This window comes from Acomys minous (genome assembly GCF_964271855.1).
Source record: "Acomys minous genome assembly, chromosome: 11".
NCBI lineage: Eukaryota > Metazoa > Chordata > Mammalia > Rodentia > Muridae > Acomys > Acomys minous.
In genome coordinates, this window is record NC_140492.1 from 92,251,157 (window position 1) to 92,275,895 (window position 24,739).

At 40.5% G+C, this 24,739-nt stretch overlaps 1 protein-coding gene across 1 annotated transcript in view; it reads left to right on the forward strand.

Annotated features, from left to right (window-relative positions):
* The window catches only part of CWC27 (CWC27 spliceosome associated cyclophilin), a 172,035-nt gene that overhangs the window by 17,617 nt on the left and 129,679 nt on the right, over positions 1 to 24,739 (forward strand). Inside the window, exons 9-11 of the mRNA XM_084801325.1 lie at positions 7,887 to 7,966; positions 8,695 to 8,728; positions 11,797 to 11,951. Of these exons, the coding sequence (XP_084657451.1) occupies positions 7,887 to 7,966; positions 8,695 to 8,728; positions 11,797 to 11,951 (269 nt within the window). The remainder of the gene's footprint in view (positions 1 to 7,886; positions 7,967 to 8,694; positions 8,729 to 11,796; positions 11,952 to 24,739) is intronic.

Genomic DNA, 24,739 nt, shown 5'->3' on the forward strand with positions numbered 1-24,739 from the left:
CCATCATGTGGTTGCTGGGAATTAAACTCAGGACCTTTGGAAGAGCAGGCAGTGATCTTAACCTCTGAGCCATCTCTCCAGCCCCTACTTATGAAATGTTTATTTCATGTAATTCCTTTGACATTTATGCTCTATAGACAGCATTCCTATTTTGTAGCCGAGTCAGTACTCGGGGGACTTCTAATTAGGAGATGAGGGAATGCGAACTGGGGATATAAGCTTTATGGCCACCCAGGCCTCTGGGATGACTGCAAGTGTTTCACAAATCTGCCCAAGCCCAAGCCATCATGCTCTGCTGCAAAGGTTCCCTGGGAGCATGGGCTCTGGGGGAGGTTCCCTGGGAACATGGGTTCTGGGGGAGGTTCCCTGGGAACATGGGTTCTGGGGGAGGTTCCCTGGGAGCATGGGTTCTGGAGGAGGTTCCCTGGGAGCATGGGCTCTGGGGAAGGTTCCCTGGGAGCATGGGTTCTGGGGGAGGTTCCCTGGGAGCATGGGTTCTGGGGGAGGCTCCCTGGGAGCATGGGTTCTGGAGGAGGTTCCCTGGGAGCATGGGTTCTGGGGGAGGTTCCCTGGGAGCATGGGTTCTGGGGGAGGTTCCCTGGGAGCATGGGTTCTGGGGGAGGTTCCCTGGGAGCATGGGCTCTGGGGGAGGTTCCCTGGGAGCATGGGCTCTGGGGGAGGCTCCCTGGGAGCATGGGCTCTGGGGGAGGTTCCCTGGGAGCATGGGCTCTGGGGGAGGTTCCCTGGGAGCATGGGCTCTGGGGGAGGTTCCCTGGGAGCATGGGTTCTGGGGGAGGTTCCCTGGGAGCATGGGCTCTGGGGGAGGTTCCTTGGGAGCATGGGTTCTGGGGGAGGTTCCCTGGGAGCATGGGTTCTGGGGGCGGTTCCCTGGGAGCATGGGCTCTGGGGGAGGTTCCCTGGGAGCATGGGTTCTGGGGGAGGTTCCCTGGGAGCATGGGTTCTGGGGGGGAGGTTCCCTGGGAGCATGGGTTCTGGGGGAGGTTCCCTGGGAGCATGGGTTCTGGGGGAGGTTCCCTGGGAGCATGGGCTCTGGGGGAGGTTCCCTGGGAGCATGGGCTCTGGGGGGGAGGTTCCCTGGGAGCATGGGCTCTGGGGGAGGTTCCCTGGGAGCATGGGCTCTGGGGGGGAGGTTCCCTGGGAGCATGGGCTCTGGGGGAGGTTCCCTGGGAGCATGGGTTCTCTCTCTCTCTCTCTCTCTCTCTCTCTCTCTCTCTCTCTCTCTCTCTCTCTCTCTCTCTCTCTCCCTCCCTCCATGCTACTTTTTGTGACTTTTCTGTTTCTTTCTATCAGTGCCTGCCAAAGCACTTGAGCTTCATTCTGACCTCCCTCTGTGCTATCAGTTTTCATTGAAGACTTTTTTTTGTTGTTTTTTGTTTTTTTTAAATCAGTTTTGTCCTTTTGTTGTGATTTGCTATTACCTTTGTTCAGAACCTCTTTATGTCTGGCCTTCACCGCTGCCCTGATCTCACGGTGGGTCTCCCATCTCCCTCCTCTTCTCTTCCTTCTATACCTGGCCACCAGAGTCGCCTTCCTGAAGCCTACATGTTGCTGTAGCTGTGCTTTCCTTGCCTCTCCACCAACCCACTTCTCCCTCAACTTAATTTTCAAATTAAATCACTTTTTTTCTCTCTCTCTCTCTCACATCCACAGAGTCAGAATTCCTTTTTTTCTTTTTCTTTCTTTCTTTCTTTTTCTTTTTGCAAGAGGCGTGGTAAAACTATCATCAATGAATTCTTCTGGAGTTCGTAGCAGAAGTTCATAGCAGAGAAATATCAGGATCACCACAGTTGGGAATCTATGTGGTTCACCATTTGCAGTTTTTCTGTGTCCTGTTCCACCTCTAAATGCTAGAGCTGTATTTATTTTCAACATCCAAAATACCATCTTTCCTAAATGTCTTTTCCAGTGTTTGTAGCTCTGTTCTGGGTGTAACCTAATGTCTGCTGTTCATGTTACCCTGCATTTCTTTTAAAAAACAGTTTTAAAAAATATATTATAAATGAAGGCTGTGACTGTACTTTCACTGTATCACTGTATCACTATACTCTATATGCTTTGCTTTAATGGCTGGATAAAGTTCTGGGCTGTGAGCTCTTTGAAAGTAGATTCTGTTCCTCTCTGTATTGACAGCAAAGTAGCAGTAGCTTAGATTCAGTCACTGATAGACAAGCTGATTTGAGACCTCACTTTCCACGGACACTGCGTGATCCTGGATGATGGTTTTCACTTTCAGGTTTTCTTTGTGTAACATAAAATATGATGTTCCTGCCAGGATTGTGACTAAAGATATTTTGATATATTCCACAATCCTGAAAGATGCTGTTAAAGGTTGTGCCTCCAAATAGAACAGTATATTATATGTTATAATTGGTATTTTATTCTTGAAGTTAAAACATGAGTGATTTATAACATGGCCACAATTATCATATAGAAGCTGCCACCCTCTTGTCCAAGCAGTATGGAGAACTTCTGAGAGGCTTTGCCAGTGCCCTTCCTAAGAGGCGGCCCCAGCAAGCTTGGAGAACACGTGTCGCCTCCACCTTGTGATTTGCAGCTCATTCCAGCCCCTTTATCTGTTCTGTCTACTGTGTAACAGACAAGTGGGCAGTTAAGCAAGAAAACAGAGCAACCAAAACAGCTTGAAATTTACTGGCTTAAAGGACAGAAATTGCTCAAAGCCCTGGAGAAAAGCCAGATCTATTTTATTTGTGTTTATTTAGTTCATGTACCATAACTTACCTCAGATGCATTCTCCCTTTTTGGTAAGATGATACCTTGAGAAGGACAGAGAATAGGCTGAATATTAGAAGTGATTTTAAGATCTAGTCTTATTTCTAAGTGATGAAATAACTAGAGCCAGACCCAAGTGAGTCCTTCTTTAATGACAGAACAATTTGAAGTTTCAGTGCCTGCATGAAATTAAATATTTCTAGAAGGCTTAAAAATAATTGTTTCATTATTCACTTGCTTATCGGGTTTCTTTTCTCAATGACTGCACAGTGGTAAGTGTTATTCCAGAACTAGATTGCAAGTTAATAATAGTTAAGGTCTGAGCTGAGGCATTATTGTATGTGAGAGACGAAATCTGAGTCCTCTCTGGTTTGTGGATTATCAGTGTGAGGTTACACACACTCTTTCACCTCACTCCTTTGTGCACGACAATGTGTCTCTCCCACATGCATTAGCTTTTCTTTATTTGTTTCAGTATCTATGTACTACCTGATGAAAACGTCTTTGAAATTATAGAATTTTATAGCTCCAAGGGATCTGGTCCAACTTCCTTTCTTTATAGCCGAGGTAACTGAGACCCTGGTTAAGTGACTTGCCAGACTAACGTGTTTCCTTTCAGATAGGACTGCATGATAAAAGGATGCCATAATAACCATATCTTGTATTCAGAAAAGCACTTTGTTGACTTTTTCATGATATTCTTATGGGCTCATGAAGCAATGTAATCTGGGAGATTACACTGTTAGCTGGATTCATAGCTAATTGAGTACTTTTGCCCTAAGGGTGGTTTGTTGTTGTTGTTGTTGTTTGTCAGTCTGTGGCTAATTTTTTTTAAAACTTTTTTAAAAAGTTGAAACATAATGAGAGTACTTGCAAGTTCTGTATGTTAGTTCAGTAAGTCCAAAATATGTAGGACAAGACAGTATATAGTATGTATATCTTAAGCTGCACTCTGGATACTTAGCGGTGATTTTTATGTTGCTTCTCATTGTGGGAATTCTTACACACATTTGCTCTTAAGGCTTTTGGGTGCTTAGATGAGGCCTTTTCACATTACGGAAGATAATCCCAAAGACCATTGATCTAAGTTAATCACATCTACAAAAAGTACATCAAGACCAGTGTTGCCTACAGCACTGGGCACCATGGCATGGGGAGGTCAGCACATCAGTCAGTTAGAGGCAGAGCCCAGAATCCCTGGCTAGTTGATTAGTGCTGCCCCTCTCTGCAGCATGCCTTTTAGCGCTGTCTGCCTTCCTCCTTCCTTCTTGTACTATATCAGTGTCTGCTGTTTTTGGTGCCTATTTATTTATTTATTTATTTATTTATTTTCGAGATAGGGTTTCTCTGTGTAGCCTTGGTTGGTGTGGACTCTCTTTATAGACCAGGCTGGCCTCGAACTCACAGTGATCCGCCTGCCTCTGCCTCCCGAGCACTGGGATTAAAGGCGTGCGGCACCATGCCCGGCGCCTCTTTATTTTTTATGAAGTTCCAGGCCCACCCCACTGGTGCTCCTTTTTAAATATGCTCTTGGTTAGTTTTAACTTTCTTTGGAAGCTCCTTAAGTGGAATTCACTAAGTATATTTAGTCTTGTTTTTAACATCTAAACCTTTAGCTAAATAATGACCTTAAAATAGGTCATTCAGGAATAATTAGCATTAAAGAGAGAGTCAGACTTCTGTCTCAGTCTGAGACTCTTCTGATTTTTTCCAGTCTTTCCCAGTTACTTTCTCTGCTATGGTAGTTTACCCTGGTGGGAAGGGAGGTGTGTCTAAAATCTGCTTTTGATCTTCTCTGTACATGCTAACTCAATTTGAAAAGGTAACTAAAAGCTAGAATGGTAATGATTATTCAGCTAAATGCATGAGTTCTTCCTGTGTTCAAGTCTTGTTTTAAATCATCAGAAACAAATTTATTCTTTTTTCTTTAAGCTGTTTAAAGTGAGTTTTCATTGAGAGTGCAACAAGAACTTCATTTCTTTTCTCTCTCTCTCTCTCTCTCTCTCTCTCTCTCTCTCTCTCTCTCTCTCATACTTTTTTATTTTAACTCTTCAGATACAGGGTCTTGCTAAGTAGCCTTGGTTAGCCTCAAATATGAAGTCTTCCTGATTCATTGTCTTGAAGGCTGGGATTACAGCATGCAACACTGCACCTGGGAAGAACTTTCTTTTTTAAAAAGTAACAAGTTAAGATTAGCATATAAAATTATACATCTTGTGTACAACATGTTTTTTAAATATGTAAATAGTAGAATGTTTGAGGTGAGCTAATTAACATATGCCCATTTCACGTACCATATACATGCTGTGGTACGGAAGTTTAAAATCTCTCTCAGGCCAGCTATGGATGTGATGTTTATGATTACAACTGCAAGGAGGAATTGAGTAGAAAAAAAATTCATGAAAGGATATTTCTTAGTCTATACAAAGATAGCCTAATGGCTGGAGATATACAGAAGGAAGGAGTGTGAAGAAAACGGAATAGCTTTCCGTTTTCCTTTTAGCATAGTTGAGGTTATTTTATGTTCACTGAACATTTGTGCACACATTTAATTTTCTTCTGTGAACTATTTAAGGCTGCTATTTGACTTTGTAGCTAAGTGCTTTGAGGTCTTAAAAAGTTTCCTGCTTCTACAAATAAAAGTTTTGTGCTAAGAACTGTAGGATTGTGGGGTATTAGATTTTGTAACTCACTTGATCAGATTGCCATCTTTTGCTGCTGTTACTATTTTGGGATGGGCCTCAGGGTGTTGCCTTAGTAGGTCTTTACCTCCAGGGCTGCAGTGGTCCTCCTGCTCAGCCTGTGAGTAAGCACAGCCGGGCACCAGTTTGAGCAGCACCTGTGCTTTTGTCCTGTGTTCTCTATGCTGTTCCTTTCTGTATGTGAACAGCTTTTCCTGTCTTCATAGTTAGAGTAGGGTATTAATGAGTAGTTAGTTGACATTTTGCCCTTTCGTCACTATTGAGCTCTAAAAAAAGCTATTAAAAGGCAAGTGTAGACTAATGGCATAATTTAGAGTCTGCTTTTCAAAACGACTAAGGACAGTGTATTTAAATTCACTGTTTTTGTTAGTCTGTTTTGTGATAAAAACTAGACTATTGAAGTTACTTCAGAACTGGACTTGAGTTGCCAGTGTGAAATTTGGTTTCCACTCAAATAAGATGTATCTTAAATAAAAATGTTCTCTTTGCTTCATGCTGATACATCTACCAGCCAGTGAAGATGGCAGACCAGGGCTCAGCTAAAACTCTGTTCTAATTGCCTAGTGAGGCAGGTTAAAACAGATGATACAGAAGAAAAAAAAAAGGCCATGATATTTTGAAGCACTCAAAATTCTAAATTCTTTAAAGTTAGATTGTAGTAATGGTTCCTGATGACTTTCAAAACGTTTTGGCACCTTTGGTGATGGTGTGTTATGTCCTTAATTAAAATGGGCTTCTGTCTATAGCTGCAGAGAGCACTGGGGTAAGCACGTGTAAGGATCTGGGTCTAATGCTCAGAACTGACACCTCTCCCCCAAGGGTCAGAAGACTATTCTGTCAGCATGTCATCTGAGCACGAGCCTACATCCCTAGAGCCCAAAGAACAGGGGCGTCTACGTGCTCTCTTTGAGAGTGGTTGGTTTGCTGTGTTTCAGCCGTAGATGTCCACTCGCTCTTCTTTGCACTCTCCGTTGCGCCATTGCTATATAAGATGCTGTGAAAAGCTTTGTTCAGTACTTGAAGCATTACAAAAGGCAGCTTTTTAATCTGTGCAGTTTTAGAAGTTTTGTAGAAATCTGACTTTGAGAAAGGAACAGTTGTGTGAGTTGGAAACTCTGTACTTGTATATATGTATTTTTACCAACAAAGCATAGGCTGGGAATGAAAAAAAAAGCACCCTAAACTGTTTATTTTACTTGATTTGCTCATTAAAGCATAGAGAATCCTACGTTAATACAGAAATGTTTAATCCTTGGTTATTTGTCATGGAAGTATATTTCTTAAGGTATATACCGGTCTTAGAATAATACCATCGAATTTAAGGGCTGGCTCACAAAAATAAACCACGGAGCAGAAGGCAAATTTAGAATATTTTCACCATGCAACAGAAAAATATATAGGATAGGGCTTGGAGTGCTTGGCATCTATAGGGTCTTATTTATATTTATGGTGTATTAAAGTCCTTGATCTTCTTCCACTGACTAGCTTTGTGACCCCCTAATTAATAGCTTAATCTCTAACTGTCTGTAAAATGTAGCTATGGGCCACATTGTGTATTGTCATTTGAGAGGAAGAATAACTCGCAGAGGTGCAATGTGTAGCACTTAGTAAACTAGAATAACAACAGCAGTAATACTTACAGTTCTATCTACTTTCTGAAGTAACTATTTGTGGTAATGGTGACTCCTGTTTGTTTCTCTACAAAAATGTCAAGTTATTGAGAAGATGAACTTTGAAATTAAAGCTCTTGCTTCAATATTTGCTCCCTGATGAGTGTTCTCGTGCTTGAGAGGCTCTTCTGAGTATCTGTCTTCCATTTATTAAGTAGCAACTTTATCTGATTGCTTGGAGATGCTTTTTAAAAGTCATTTTTGTGCAGCATAGGCTATATATGAAAGGATAGTTAGTCATGTGTTCTTATCTCAGTTATTCTGGTAAGTTTTTATCTATGGGCTGTAGAAATTAATCACTTGTATAAAAATCGTAGACACTCAGAGATGGCAAGCCACAGACTTATTTTTAACACTGTCACTTTTTATTGGGAAAGATGATCTTAAAAAAGCATTTTTTGAGCCGTGAGTGGTGCTGCATGCCTCTAATCCCAGCACAAGAGATGCTGAGGCAGAACGACATGAGGTCTAGGTGGATCTGGGCTGCGAAGAGAACTCAAGGCCATCTTAGGCTGGGACTGGGTGGTGAGACCATGCCTTAAAAACCAACCAAACAAACAAAACCTAGTTAAATAAAACAAATCCCATTTCAGCTAATGAACATATTCTTATCTCTAAAGCTTTGTTTATAATGAAGCCTTCAGAGTGTGTCTTTTACTAATCACACCACGTCCTTACTAAAGTTCATGTAAATTTGTTGATGTGTCTTTTTTGGAAGACCTTTTGTTTCCTACTCACAACTGTACTGTGTATTTCTCCCCAGAGCATGAAGGGGAGAAGTAAAAGCAGCCATGACCTGCTTAAGGACGACCCGCATCTAAGCTCTGTCCCGGCGGTGGAAAGGTCAGTGCGAGCTCCTGGGAGCCCGAGTCCCGCTCACAGCCTTCATCTCTTTCTCTCGCTTTTTCTGTTAGCAAGCCGAGCTCATGATTGGACTTCTTCAGCCCAGACGAAGCAATGCATTTTGATAAATGATTAATCTTAGACTACTCTGATTACTAGAAACTGTTGCTGTAACACTTCATGTTGAATTCCACAGTGTATTGCCAACTGTCTTCGGAGTGTTTTTGTTTTGGTGTCAAGAGTAAACATGGGAATGCAGGGTTACTATAGGAAGTTACCGCATTCTGGGCCTATCTACTGTGTGTAAATTCTCATAACTTCAGAGTCGATAGAAATCTGTCTTAATTGTCTTTGTTGCTTAGTGTGAGAGGTAGGATATGAATTAGTGCTAAATGTATTAATTACACATGAAATATTGGCCTGTGTCTCAGACAGACATAAAATACTATTGTACTAAGGCTAACTCATATTCAAAAATCTTATTTCAAAATACTATTTTCTTTGTATCCTTTAATTTGTAGGATTTGGTCTCTCTAGCCAGCATCTTTAAAGCTGAGTATTCTAAGTATGTCTCATCTGTTGTACAGTGCCATTCTGAGAGTGCTACAGTAAAAAAAGAGAAAAGAAAAGGAATTATTAATTCCAGCAAACTAGTCTATACTTTAGATAATTACTTTTATTAGTTTCACTTTGAAGCTAAAATGTATTTGTTTTACTTATTTTTGTAGTGAAAAAGATGATGCAACAGGAGATTTAGAAGATGTGAGTATTCATTTTAGTACAAAATATAGCTTGAACAGTTTATAGATAGGTCAAAGTTTTACAATCAAATTACTTTTTATTTAAAAACATATCATATATAAGTATATATGCAATTTTTAAAATGAAAATAATTTCTTTTGCTATTAGACTATTTACTTCCAAATTGATTTGTATATTTCCATACAGAATTGCAATCTTATGTGTGAATTTCTGCCCTGCCTTTTCTCTGTCACATAACATGTGAATACTCAGTTCAGATGTTATAATTTTTACTGTATTAAAAGCATAAATGTGATGAGTGAGTATACTCTATGTTGTATGGGAAGTACATAGAGGAGCTATTTATAACAATGCATTTCTTTTTATACACATATTTTAGAAGACTCTCTTTTAAGATTGTTCCTGATTTACTAGCTAACAGTGTTAAAAACAGAAGGAAAGGGCAGTACAATGGCTTATGGACAAAGGTGCTTGGTGTGGGGTCTAAGGACAGAGCTCAGTTTCCTTCCTTACCCACAGAGCAGGAAAGAACTGATTGCTCTACATTCAAGCTGTGGCACGTATGCATCTAAACACGCACGCGCGCACACACACACACACACACACACACACTAGTGCATAGTAAAAGTTAAAACAATTAAAACACAAGGAAGATTTTCTTGTATTTTGCAAATGATAAAGCTTTTCAAATTTTATAAATACTACGCTATGATAAAATCTATTATGCATACATAGCATAATTGAAAAGAAAGTATGTGATTGAGAATGTATGGAGATTTACCTGTTTCCTTAGTCAAAGAGTGAGTTCTCTAATTAGCTATAGCAGAACGAATGAAAGTTTGATTTTGTGAGAAGAGCATTTCTGGAGGAGAAGAAACTGTTCTATCCTGTAGGAGCCTAGCTGTTAACTCAGAGGAGGAGGAAGTGTAAATGTGGAGAGTACAGTATCCTCTAAAGCTCAGCAGAGATCAGATCTTGCTCAGGAAATGCAAGCTAAGCTTTAAAGTTTGCAGAAACTTGCTGTGTGGAGAGGTGAGAGGACTGACTGTAATGGTGCCACCAGGGCCAGCGTCTTCTACATGGGGCAGTTTGACTTGTTCCAGGAGCTGACCGCAGCCCCCTAGGATGGGTGTAGTGACAAGGAGAGTGCGATGGGAAAGGAGGGAAAGAAGGGGTGGAGGGACCTGCAGTGTCATAGCCATGGTAAGGAGTTGGGTCTCATCTTAAAAGTGATAAAGAGTTTGGTTAAAAAGAAAGGGTCTGTGGTCAACTCTGCATTTTAGAAATACCTCACTGACAACATTACAGAGGGCACATGAGTGGAAGCAGACCTCTGGGGAAGCTGCTGAGGGCGGAGTACTTTGAGGAGGGAGACAAGGCAGGAGTCTAAGGTAACCACACGTTCCTGCCTTGGTGGTCTCTTTAGCAAGGTACAAAAGAGAGAACGAAGCTTCATGAACACTTTGTATATTTGGAAATGAGTTATCTTGAAGCATCTGGTTTCAATAGTATGGGCTAGGAAATACAGGTTTGCTTCTACGTTTATGGGTGGGGTAAGGTCACTTAAGGATCAAGTTTGGTCTCTAACCTGTTTTAGATCCCAAAGCCTTAGGAAAGATTTAATCTATGGGTCCTTTCTTCAGATAGTGTTCTATGACCACACAGAGTCTTAGGACTTTGTAAGGGATTTGTGTTTTTGTCTGCTGAGGCTTACGAGTGAGTAACTTAAACATATTGCCAAACACGTGCACGTGTACAGTTTTTACCCACAGAGATTGTTGGTTCAGTAAGTCTGCAACAAGACTTGGGGTTGTATGTAATCAAGTAATAATCTGAACTGATGCTTCCTACATAGGAAAATCAACATATGTATGTATATTCATATGTGGGGTTTTTTGTTGTTGTTGTTGTTTTTTGTTTTGAGACAGGGTCTCAACTGTATAGTCCTGGCTGGCCTGGAACTTGCTCTGTAGATCAGGCTGGCTTCCAACTCTTAAACAAAGGCCTGCCTCTACCTCTGCTTCCCAATTGCTAGGATTAAAGGCAGGCCCTATGTTGTCTGGGTGGATTTTATGTTTTTATCAAATAATGATATGGCGAGGCTAAGACCCAACAGAAAACTACTGCTGTTGGGGTTCCCAGTCCTCAAGGCAGGACTCTTTTCTGCTGTGGCTCAGCAGTCCTAAGAACCGCAGGGGGGAAAGAACATCTTTGGTGTGGCTCTCTCTCTCCCTTCTCTTCCCCCCAGTAATGCTTGGAGCTGTTCTAAAAGTGATATCAAATAGTAAGCTAGCAGCCCAGACCTTTAGTTGTCATGGTGAATTCTCCTTAATTGTCTGAGAAACAAAAACCATGTAAATAGTAAGTGCTATAGAAATAAGGAGAGAAGAGGAATATGAGGTGGGAAGGGTTTCTTTTTTTTTTTTTTAATTATTTAAAATTTTCTTTTCTGTGTCAATAGTATGGTCAAGAAACACATCATTAAGGGGGTAGGACAGGAGCAGGGCAAACATTCGGATACCCGGAAGAAGAGTGTTTCAGGCTAAAGAGAACACCTTCAAGGAGGTTATGTCAGGAGAAGGTAGACAGCTCGAGTGAGCTGGGGACTCTGCAGAGCTTTCAGAAGAGTAGTGACTGCGGTGTCTTAGATTTTAGGAGCCTCAGGGGCTGGGGGCGGTTGGGGCACCCTGATGGGTACTACCCCAAATGTTTATGTCTCAGCTTCTTCAGTGCACCCTTTCTTCTTGAATCAGTTTCTGGTTGATATTGAGGTGCTTGCCTGGGATAAGGACAGGACAGGACTGTGTAGACACAAAAGCCTGGTGATACAGAGGAGAGCTACACAGAAGAGCTGGGAGGAAAGTGAGCTAGTTATCCTTTTGGCATGGCATCTTATTAGCCTGGAGGAGAGTAAAGGGGTGATATCCCAACGGGAGAAGAGTCTTTGAGACCTTACTGGTTCAAACCGAAACAAGCCTGGCCTAGAACTCAGGACACGTTTAAGACTAGTCTCTAGAAGTGAAAGGGAGGTGCAGGGCCTGGATATTACTCAGTGTCAGTTCTCACAGGATGCAGAGGATGGAAGCGCAGAGCACGATGAATACATGGATGACGATGAAAAGAACCTGATGAGAGAAAGAATTGCAAAGAGGCTGAAGAAAGACTCCAGTGCAAACGGGAGATCAGCTGGAGAAGAAGTGGAGAGGAAGCCAGTCAGCCGAAGGTGAGTCCACCTTTATGCTTTGCACATCTGACCTTTGTCTTTTCACACTTCCTTTCAACTAGGACTGAGGACTTTATTCACTGAATTGTAAACTCGCCATTGCATGATGCTTTTTAACTGCTACAGTTGTGAAAAGCTGCCCCTTCGTGGCCTGAAGGAAACCAGAATCAAAGAAAACATAGCAGTATATTATCTGTATGTGTGAAATTGTGTTTACTTAATGCTAATCAGAACATTCAGGGATTTGTATAAGAAAGACATCCCCCCAAAATTTAAGTGAGTAAAATTTGTCCAAATTGGTCAATAAAGTGGCCTGAAACCATTCTTAGATGACTTTTCAAGTCTGACTGACTAAAAACTACATGCCTGCCTGATCATCAGCACTATAAAATTAATTTCAGTAAACACTGGAAGTTCTGCCTGGTGTTAAAAGTTTGTTAGATTTTGTGACTGAACAGTTTGCTTTTTTTTTTTTTTAATTTAGCTCAATTAAAAATACTCCCCCTAATATGCAGATATAAGTGAGTATATACAAAAAAAAAAAAAAATACTCCCCCTTTAAGCCGGGCGTGGTGGCGCACGCCTTTAATCCCAGCACTCGGGAGGCAGAGGCAGGCGGATCTCTGTGAATTCGAGGCCAGCCTGGTCTACAAAGGGAGTCCAGGATTGCCAAGGCTACACAGAGAAACCCTGTCTCGAAACCCCCCCCCCAAAAAATATTCCCCCTTTGTACATCGTAAATATCATTGCATTACAAAGTCAGGGATGTCTCTCCTTCAGTTGATTCATGCAATACAGTAAAGGTACATAGAAATAACTCTGTGAGAGTGGGTGTCTCCCAGCCCCATGTGCAAGCTTCAGGACCAAGGCGTTTGCTTTGCAGAGGTCCCTCATATTTGCTTTATTTAACCCAGCATAGAAGTAATCCCCAGATATTTCTTCTGCTGACTTTTATGATCAGAAATAGAACTTAGAAGTTACTTTATTTCTCTTTTTTTTTTCGCAGACTTTTTCTGAAATTCAAATAATTTCAGATTACTGTTGAATAATTTTTTCTTCCCCCTGCTCTTTACTTTTTGAATTTTTTATTTTAGGAATTAAATGGGGTTTTGTTGTTATTGTTTTGTTTTGTTTTGTTTTCTAGTGTTTTTTAAAAAAGATTATTCCTTTAATACCTTTTTTCCTTTTTAAAAATTTCTAGTAGGTGAAGCTAACACCAATATGCGGGCTTTTTTGTTTGTGTGTATGTGCATGTGTGAGTGCATGGTTATGTGTGTGTTTCTTAAATTTTGAACTCTAACTTGTTGGCTTCAATGCAATTTAAAATACATATATGTCGTGTAATTAACATAGGTTATAATTTAATACCACTGAATTTTCTGTAAGAACTAATTAAAGCTTATTTTAATGTACTTTTTCTTTAGTGACTAAAACTGGTTTGCCTCATATGAAAATACCAAACATTTAATTTTCCAATATCGTGTTCATCCTACCTTAAAGGATTACCTTTCAGAGACTCTTGTTGATGTTGTGGCTGTGATACACAAACGTGGCATGGATGGCTATTGTAGAAATATGATCTTGATCATAAGGATGCTGGGAGCCTCTGAAGTTTTAATAGGTGGAAATGTACTGAGATTATAGCTAATGAGAAGACTGATTGATAGATGATAGTCACGGCAGCTAACAAAACTGATGAAAGTTCTGACTTTAAAAAATGCCTACTAAGCCAGATGTGATAGTGGGTGCCTTTAGTCCCAGTGCTCTGGGAGGCAGAGGCAGGTGGATCACTGAGTTCTAGGCCACCCTGGTCTACAAATCGAGTCCAGGACAGCCAAGGCTACACAGAGAAACCCTGTCTCAAAAAACAAACAAACAAACAAAAAAAGCCTACTGGTTATGGTTTTTAGAAGCTAAAGTCAAAGATCAGAGTGCTAACAAATTTGATTTTTTTTTTCATATGGTGGAGGAGACCTATGATGTGTCTTTCTCATAGTGATGCTGATTTCATCATAGCGTTTAAATTAGCTCCCTAAAGCTTAGTCACCATACAGCATCATATAGGGTTTAGACATTCAGCAGAGGACATTGAGGGTCACTAATATTTGGTAAGGAGAGAAGAGACTGAAGGACATTGTCCATGTCTGCGAGGGAGAGGTCCCGACTCCCTGAGCTGTTGCTCTGAAGGGTGCCTTGCCTGAGAGTGATGTTTGAATCGGGTGCTGTTGATCTTGTCTTCCGAAGCTCAGTACTTAAGATGATTTCGTACATAGTCACATCCTAGAAAATATCTAGCTATGTTGAAAGTTTCTTTTTTAAATAAACGAGTGTAATTTGTATACTTTAAATTCTAAAATATTAATTTTATGAGTACTTTGTACATGCACTGTTTTAGGGAAAAAAAGCTTTTTATTAAAGTACTTGCAAGTCTACTAAGAAAAGTAAATTTAGGAAGATTTGATCCTCTAAAAGTGGCTTTACAATTTTAGGTAAGGACTTCTCATGGTAGAAGGAGAAAACTGATGCCCACAGGTTGTCCTCTGACTTCTGTACTTGTGGAGGTCACTTTAAATAAATAAATATAAGTGTTATGAATCTTAGTTGATTTGATCTTGTAAGTAAAGTAATTGGTAAATGTTCCTAGAAAATATGAAGCAAAGATTCACTTGTAACTACTTCTCTGTCGACTCAAATGTTTACTATCCATATCTCAGAAAAGGCCCTACTGCTGAATCAGCGAGTCAGAATTCTTGTTACACGTTCATAAAAGGCTTCAGCTTCCATTTGTTCTCATATGTACCCAAGGCTGGATAAAAGTTTAAAATGCCTCTTACTCATGGCAACCCGCTGATGGTTAAGGGTTGGGAGTTAAGGCAGTAAGTACCTTTTATTTTCTTAGTTTAAGCTTAACTGTAATGAGTCGCTTTTGCCTGTAGGTGGCACTCAGTGGCTACAAGTTAATCATGTAAACTCGAATTTGATTTTTATTTGTAGCCTTTGTGTACTGATTTAAAATAAATAGATAAACATTCAAATCAGATGGAATAAGTAGGCTAGTCAGATATCATTAGTTGTGATGCTTACAATCACTGTGAAATTACTGTCTTTTATTGTATAATTTCTGCTATGCAGTCATACTACCAAGAAGTTAAACATAAATATTAAAGTTGAGGGTGAAGACCTTATGAATTAGCTTCATTTTAAATTATGAAACACATTAACATAAAGCCAGGAGTGATATATTCGTAACTCCTGAGGGCCGGATGAACGCTTAAAATGAGCTGTCATTAAATTTAGTCCCACTCATCTTCCTCTGTTGAATTTACAATAGGTAACTAGGTTGTGTCACAGAATTTTGAATGATTTCCCTTCTAGGATTTCTAGACCTCTAAAAAAAAAGTCTCAGACTTACAGAATGTGCAAGTCTTATCACACACTTGTTATACACTTGATTTATAATCACACGTAGGAAGTACAAGCTTTCCATGGTATATAAATTTTGTTTTCTTCTTTAGCAAATTAAAAAAGGTAGCGTGGTAGTTAAATTTCAAAAAAGTACGATTAACACATTTCAAAAGTGACAGTACAATTTTTAAAGAGTAGTGAAATGTAAAAGATGAGATCACACGGGTGTTCCATCCAGCAAGAAGTTAGAGCCTGGGAAGCAGAGTCTGCAGCCCCCCATCTCCACCCCCACCCCCTCACCCCCCCACCCCCCCTCCACCATCCTCAGGACCAAACAGCGGGAGGAGGATGCTCCCCCTCCCTCTGTCTAATCTGATGCTGTGGACTGAAGTAAAAAGAGAAAAAGAAATAGAAATACATGGCTGAGATTCTGGATAATTGGTCCACATATAAAACTTGCAGTAATTGTTATGGTCTGGAGTAATAGTGGTCTAAATGTACTCTCTGCAAATATTTTGGTTGGACAGCAGATATGAAGGTATAACTCAGTCCTGCTTTTAATAATATTTACATGCTTTTACTTCAGCTTGATGCTGATTTGTTGTGTGTATCTCCTGACTAGCCGTTACTTTAATCTCAACTATTTGTTACCCTTACTGCTAGCCAACAGCGCTAGCTGTGTAAAAGCTGCTATGAAAGATGAAGATAGAGGAGAAATGCTGTTTGTCTGCAGATGCCCCTTGTCTGCTTGGTGGTGTTTGCATGCATCCCCCAAAGTTCAAGTACAAGAGCGTGGAGAGATGGGTTCTTAAAGGAGTGATTATTAGGGCCCGAGGGCAGTCACACTAATTAATGTGAGTACTCTAGAGTGAGGTATCTTGGCAGTGGATTATGGACAAGAGTTTGCCTACCCCAACCTCCCTCACACACTCACACACACACACAAATGTGCTCTTCTCTTCTGCCTTCAGTCACAAGACACACAAAAAAGTCCCTCACCAGCTGCATGTTGCCTAACCTTGGACTTTCAGATTTAAGCACTGTCTAGTTTCAAATTTTTTTTCTTAGCAAATATAACTCATGAAAGATTAAGAATTGTAGGAGAAGAATTGCACATGTGTCATAGGCAATGCACAAGCAGTATGTATTTCAGACCTACATCAAATACCAACTTAGGAAAAGCAAGAATGCCAGAGGTAGTGATCCATGCCTACAGCTCAGCATTTGGGAGGCTGAGGTTGGAGACTCATGAGGCTGAGGTCTGCCCAGGCTACATAGCGAGACAAATACCATAGCTTTCATACATGTCAGTCTAATTTGGTAAGATGAAGAAGCGTCTTTTGGCACCACTGTTTAAATACTAACACTTGTGCATCAAGCTCACTTCATTAGGTTAATGTTGCTGGTCTCCCCAAGCAGACTAGATTGTTTGTTTTACTGTCTTTACCCGTTATGGTTAAAATTTTAGAATAGTATTGGTTGTAATATAAACCATATCATACTTTAGTATCTCTGGCAAGTTTCCTTTTTCATTCTGTTTGGATCTTTATTGCAGGAATTTTGGATATTCTAACAAAACTGTTTCTTGAGCAGTTTGAAATAATATACCACTTTAAAATGCCAAGTCAGTTCACTGAGAACAGGTTAATCCATACGCAAGGGGTCACCTTCAATCTACTTCCCCATATACTTGAACTCAAGCAAATGTTCCAGAAATGTGACAGCTCTACTGTTTCTACAATTACTTTCTGTATGGCAGACAGGAAGCTGTGAAATGCACATTGGGGGAAGAGTGTCCTCTCAAAACAGATGAGAGGCATTTGCATGTCTTCAGAATATATTTATTTGTATTACCCTTGAGAGTTGCAATCTATTGACCTTGCACCATCTTTTGTTTATGGGGAATAGATTTGTACTTCTGGAATATATTATAGAAAACATTCTTTAAGTCATTCAACAGTTGATGAAGTATTTTCTCCCCTGGAATATGTATTTCCATTGAAGAACTTTGAAACAATGGTTGCTTTTCTGTTATCCCTGGCTGCTCATTGTGCATCCACTTGTTCATTAAACGTGCAAGTCCAGTTGTAGTCAGGAGGAAAGGAAGGGCCACCAGTGATTCAGATGTCTTCTTTTGCACAAAGCACATAACATTGTTCAAGGGCCTGAGGGAAATTATGCCTAGTGATTCTGTCTAGGCCTGCCTGCTCTCTCTCCCACACCCCCCACTCTTGACACTTTTGCCACCTTCAGGTATCTCTTGGGTTTTGCAAGTTCATTGAGTATGTTTATAGGCTCTCTAGCCAAGGAGTTGCTCTGGTTTTCTACAAGTACTAATTGTAATTTTCCAGTATGGATAGGCACTTTGCCAAGCATTTCTCCCCACAACAAAACTACAAGGTATACTTTGTGTTATTATTCTTGTTTTTACAAGTGAGACAACGAAACTCAAAACACTAGATTTCTAAAGGGTAAAGTCCAAGGTTCCATGGCGGCAAAGCCAGGGCTCAGGCTGTAGTAGTGCTCTGCACCACCTCGTCAGTGCCTAGAGAGCAGGACCCAGTCACAGGTGCGCATTGAAAGAGAGTTTGGCATGGGAGTTTTTCTAGCGGAGAGTATCATGACATCAATCTCTGGTCACCCATACAGGCCCCACATTTAGCTGCATCGCATGCACACACATTCACACACGTCCACATGCATATACACATGGAGTGGGTGGGTAGAGAGAGACAAAGAGATAAATAAATAATTTAGGCAGTCTCCTCAGATAGATATTTGTATGCATAAATATGTAAACAAATATGTAAACAAAAATTTCAGTAGTTTGAAACAGCTTTTATCTTGCTTTGGTGAAGAAGCCCGAGTCATTTCCATATCATCTTCACCTAGGGCCTGGAATGCAGCTTCTCTCTGAGATAACTTAACATGGCAGAGGGGCAAGTGATGCTGGACTCATGCTGGCTTGTGAAGGTTTCTGCTTTGAGGAGGCACATCACTTCCTGTATATGACCTCATCATCTTAGTGGCTAGAGCAGGTGCTGTAGTTAAGCTGGTGTCCACTGAATGAAGTTTAGACCCCTCCCAGGCAGAAACAGGAAATGGCTGGAATGGCATTCCATTTTGACAGGCATTGCCAGAGATACCTGCAATCCTGTAATAAATTTGATCATCATTTTTGTGTTGCTCCAGAGTAAAGAAACATAACAAAGACTATCTAGTCATCATTACCAGAATTTGGAAAGAGGTATCAATTTCTAGTTATTGAAAACTTTCCCCAAAGCTAGTGGTTTTGAACTTCACTTTTTTTTTATCAGTCTTTATGTAGAAGGCAGGGAAGATGAGCCTGGATGTCTTCCATAGCTTTTAGAGATGCTGGAGCTCTTCATGGGCAAAGGACGGATAACTTCCTTTTGAGCTTCCTTGTAAAGACTAGAATTACATTCAAATGAGCTCAAACAAAAGAATTTCTGTATGAAAGAATGGGGCTGTTAGACAGAGTCCTGAAAGAAATATTGCTATGGCTCTTCGTGGAAAGCAGGCAGCCAGACTCTGCCTTTCTCTGTTATGTTTGGTCTCTTCTGTAAACCAGTTTCTCTGTAAGAAAGGAGTTGGTCCCCTATTGACATCAGAGTCTTAATTTGTGTCCCAAATATGATCACCCAGGTGACAGAATCTTATTGGCCAGGCTTTGGTCTGATGTTCACTCATTGTTGGCATTGATAGTGAGAGGGAAGTGGGAAGCCACAAAGTTCGTGGTGCTAGCCCATCTTCTTTCTTCCCTTTTGCTTAGTATAAGGATTCCTGTGTTTAGCTTTCATATAATGCTTTAAATGTGCCCCTTAAGTGACATCTGACCTTAGCCTACAAGTCTCATCTGGACTGCGTGCATCCTCTTCCTCTGTGGTCTGGCAAGGTCGCTCTGTCAGGGGTAGTGATCAGTGAGTGGGCACCAGAGTCCATGTCAGAGGTAGCCACTACTCCCCGTATTACAGGACCCACAAGGATAGTGTACTGCCTATCTACTGCATCTGAGCAGAGGGTCTAGGTTCTTACCATGCATGGTCTTTGGCTGGTGCAAGTCTCTGCAGCACCTCTCCCCCACCCCCAGCCTGGATTTGTTGGCTCTGTTGGTGTCCTTGTGGAACTCTTGTCCCCTCAAGGTCCTTCTGTCCCCCAACTCGTCCGTAAGACTTCCTGTGCTCCACCCAAAGTTTGGCTATGAGTCTCAGCATCTGCTTTGATCCCCTGCTGGGTAGATGGAGTCTTTAGAGGGACATCTATGGTAGGCTCCTGTCCTGCTCCTTCTCTTCAACTGCTTCCAGTGTCTGTTCTATTTGCCCTTCTAAATGAGAATTAAGCATCCTTCCTAGGGTCCTCCTTGTTATTTATCTTCTTGGGCTGAGGATGTAGTTTAGTGAGAGCACACTTGCCCAGTTTACATTACACCCCAGATTCAATCCATAGATTGAAAAACAACTAAAACTCACTAATCAAAGTATTTTTCATAAACACTGCTTTCTAATGTTTTTTAAAAAATAAAAACAACATAAAAGGCATATTTGCATTTGAAAAACAATTTCAGTCTGCTTTTAAAAACAAACACATTTGTTAATATCCTAGAATGTTTAATAATTCATAACGTATAGATCTTTACTCTTTATGAACACTGAAATTGCTATAGATTAGTGTAAATGAATACCTGCCATTTGAACAGGCTAAAACAAAATTCAAACACAGAAAACCCTTACAAAACTATAAATCAGACATGTAAGTAGACTGTACCGAGGAGTCACCTTACCTAGTCTTTTGTAAAGGTTGGAAATGTGCAGCTTTCCAACAGAACAGTTGCCCCTCCACATAGTGCTTCCTGCAGCTGTAGCACATCTGCTGCTCAGCATTCTTTACTGACTGAAGTGGAATTCTTTTATATAGTATTATACCTGAACTAGAGGACTTTAACCACTGTGTTATAAACCCTGGATATGGTTTCCCAAGTGGGATGCTGGACTGTGTATCAAGGATGCAGATTTGGTACCATGATAGCTGCAGGAGTTGGTTAACGCAGATCTCCATGTCTTCAGGTCATGATGGGCCTGCTGTGCACTGTAGACTGGAACCTGAGCTCTGTTCTTTGGACGGAAGAGAACAACTTCAAGACTAAATGAAAATGACATAATTAAGTTTCCTTTTAGAATGATCATTCTTGTAGTGCAAGGGAGGGAGCCAAGATGTTAAGAAGACAAGCATGATGGCGACCTGTGCTGCGGCAGCACCGTGTTTGCTAGTGCTTTACATTTAACACCCTCACCCTATATCTACAATGCCATGTGGTAGATGTAAAGGCACCACTACCCTCGTCCACAAGAAAACTCCCAGTTGAGCCTGATAGTTAGCTATCTGAGCACAGCAAACTCTATATGAAACGCAAGTTCAGAGGGAGCCTGGTAACTTCACATGGAAGGGAGAGATTCATTAGTTTTAATTTCATGAGTCAAAAAGTCTGTATGTACTAATTCTGGTGAGGAAGTAAGGTTTGAATACGAGGAATTGGGTGGAGGAGGGAATTTCCAACAGAGGGAACCAAGAAAAGTACAGGGTGTTCTTGAATAATCGATTGTGACTACTAGAGTAGATGTGGTTGGCAGTAAAGCTGGAAAGGTAGGCTGGGACCAGATCACAAGGGAACTTTTAGGGTAATAGAGTATAAATATAACTTTCTTAACTTTATTTATCTATTCATCAAATGTGCTACATCAAATGTAGATCTGTCTTTTTCAAATAGAACAAATACATTTGAAAGATTCAAAGTTGGGAGACTATTGTTTTTTGTTTTGTTTTGTTTTTCACATTTTTGGACAGGAGTATAAAATTACTAGATTATGCTACTTCACTTTCTACAGTTTGAAACCTCGTAACTGAGCACATTAGTGAACGAGTAGTGTGGCCCAGGGAAAGTGTGAATCTACTCCTGACCACATGGGCACAGATTTCCTTCCAGTTTTAGTGTCTTAAATGTCATTAGAATAGAGAATTATTCAGATTAGTAAGAACTGAGACCCTGTGAAGCCCCCAGGGCTGTTAACTATAATTGAGAGCGGAGTAAATCATGTTTTTTAGATTATGTCCTTATCTTTAAGTCACATTAATATCTTCTCTTCTTGTCTCAGTAGGGTTTTAGTGAAGTCAAATACAAAATACATGTAAAAGTACTTTGAAAAAATGCCCCTGATGACATATTGATGAAATTTAAATGGCTTTTGATTCCCTACACTCCAGATCTCTCAGGTCACTGTTTGGTACTTTTTCTAGCCATCACATACTGAAAGCAAATCGAAAACTTCATTTGCCAAATTATTTCTAATAATGACTAATATTTAATAAACAGAGTATTTAAGGGCTTATATATACAAAAAAATGTATTACAGCAGTGCAAGGGAAGAGGTGGACCCAGTCCCTGCAGTGTAGAGACAGATGGAGCCCAGCTACTGTATTAATGGCTACCATCCTTCATAGGCATCCCGTTGTCTCCCCTCACACATTGCTGGCTCCAGAGAATGTAGTTGTATCAGATGCATTTATTGATTAAGTCATTCACATGAATATGCTAAAAAGTATCAGATGATGTAGACTGTATACTCTAAATATCTAGGAAATCTCAAGTAAAGTTCAGGCTAGGTGAGGTTCATTTTTCTAAAGGTGTATTCAAAGGAGAGTTGTAATGCCAGCAGCCAGAACCCAGACTGGAATAAGTAGAGAATGTGTGGATAATTTTGCTAAGAAAAAGAAGGAAAGCCTTTTATTTGAAGATGGATTTGCTAATAGATGACATTTTATTTGAATTAGTATTTACTATTTTTATTTCGTTTGTTTAATTTTGAATGCTTATAAAATAAAAGTATTATTCTTGAGAACGTCTTGTTTATAATAAAAATTTTATGACAACTTCATGAAACAAAAATAGCTCATGGACATGTTCACTCAAGGAAACAAATTTAAAAGATAACAGTCTAACTTTAACTAGCTAGTATGTGCAACTGTTTTACTTTAGAGAGATGAATGTCCTTGTTTAGAACGGGGTGACATTCACTGCTTTGGAAATCACTTCCCTTTTTAAAAGATTGATGCATTTTTTAAAAAGCATAGTGCTGACAGACACATTTCAGATCTTACTAAGGAAAATAAGTATAAAATGTCACTTTTAAAAATGCAGTATTAGCAATAAGTTTTTCCTATTCTGCTCTTGTGATTTTTTGAAGTTTGATGTGCCAAGAGTTTTAAGAAAGTAGTTTAAAGTTTTTCCCTGTGTGATTTTTGTGATGGACAGCACTACCTGATATTTGGCATTGACAACATGATGAGGGTTTAGTAAAGAGGATCCTGAGGTGGTGTGCAGATTGCGAAGTGGAATTTTGACTTGATGTGTGATGCTAAAATCAAACTGGGATCCGCCGCTCAGGCCTTCTGCTCTGGAAGAGCCATGAAGAATGAATGTCTCATTTCTTACCTTCAACCGACAGAGGAAGTTTGTTATGTTTGTTGGCTAGTTTTGTTTTATTTTGTTTATTTTTATTGTTTTTAGTAGTTGTTTTCATGAAAAGGGTTCTGATTGGCAAAAAGGTGCTTTATATGTTAACCTATGGTTGAACTTTAAGTAAAAAGAATATTAAACGTAAGATTTATATTTTACCATCATAAAATTAAAATATAAATTTCCACATTGAAAGAAAGAAATAGTGCAGATATGCGTGATAACATTTTACACCGTGACTAAAGCATAGTGTCCTAAGTTTACAGATTTCCTAGTAACATGCAAAGCAACCAGGACACAGCATGGTGCCATAGGAGCCCAGAGGGCGGTTCAGGAACCCCGGTTCTGGGCCTTGCACGTGTGTGTTTTGCCCCCACCTCCACCTACTTGATTTTGAATGTTTTCTTGAAAATGAAGGAATTGGGGCCTAGGGGGATGGCTCAGACAGCAGTGTGCTTGGCAAACAAGCATGAGGACCTGAGCTTAGGTAGGGCCTACATAGAAGTCCAGACGTTACCTTGTGCATCAGTAACCTCAGTGCTGGGAAGGTGGAGGCAGGGAGAGCCCCTACTGCTTGGTGACCTTCTAGTCCAGCCTGATCAGTGACTGACATTCTGATAGACACCATCTCAAAAAACTAAAATGGAAAAGTGATTGGGGGAGACACTGACATTACCCTTTGGCCTCCACACACACGTGTATGTACACATGTGTATATGCACACAATAAAACATGTACACAACACAGAGGGGGGATGGGAATCAAAGGAATTAAACCGCCGTTACGGGTACATCCAGCTCTTGCTTCTATGAAAGTTCTATCTCGGCCATATGAGGAGAGGCTACAGGTAGGTTTTTCCAATCGACAGGTTTTATATAGCTTTACCAGGCTTTAAAGCTGGGAGGTGTGTAACCTCAGTACTGTCAGTGAAACTCTTTCAGGTGCATTGCAAGCTCAAGATTAGCCTGGGTAACTTAATGAGATCCTGTTTTAGAAGTAAAAAGAGAGCTGAGCATGCAACTTCATGGAGAGCAACTGCATGATGTGTGAAGGCCCTAGGTTCAATCCTGGCTTTCAACGAAACAAGTCTGAAATACCTGTTTTATGGTCTATAATAGTCTGTCTGAAATCCGCTTCCTCCTTTCATGTGGTTAGTTAGTTTCTTTCCCTCCCCCTTTCTTCTGTCCTGTTTGTCTTTCTAATTTCTGTTAGAGGTTTTGGCTGTTGGTTTTGGATCTTCCTGATGCAAGCATCTAACACTTCGAGTAGTGTCCTCTCATCACTGCCTTGTCCTCATCTCACGGATTTTAGTTTGTTACTCTGATGATCCACTTCCCAATATGCCAACATGGCTAGGCTGCAGATACCAGTTATTCAAACACATGCAGAGCTGTGACTAAAGTCTGTGTAATACAGGATAATTGCTGAGTCTGCTAGGTAAAGCAGGTAGTTCCAGATGTCTGGCAGCCGAATTCAGTTAGTTGAAAGGAATGTTGGGGTTTCTCTGAAGAAACTCCATCGGACAGCGCCCTTGATCCATTCCCCCAGAGGTGCAGGCTGCCCTACTGACAGCCTGTTGCTCTCTAGGCTTCACACTTGCCCCGCAGTGCTCATGTCAGATGAGTGAGTTCTTGTATGCCTCGGCCTTCTGCCTCTCCCGTAGGTGATTCCTTTGATTGGAGTAGAACTAAGAAGTTACGCTTTTATTTCCCTTTAGCACAGAATATTTCTCAACTTCCCTGTTGCTTCTTCCTTGACCTGTACATGATGCAGTGTGTGCTGTATAATTTCCAAATATTTCAGAATTTTCCAGCTGTTTTTCTGTTGCTGATGTTGAAATTGATTTCACTGT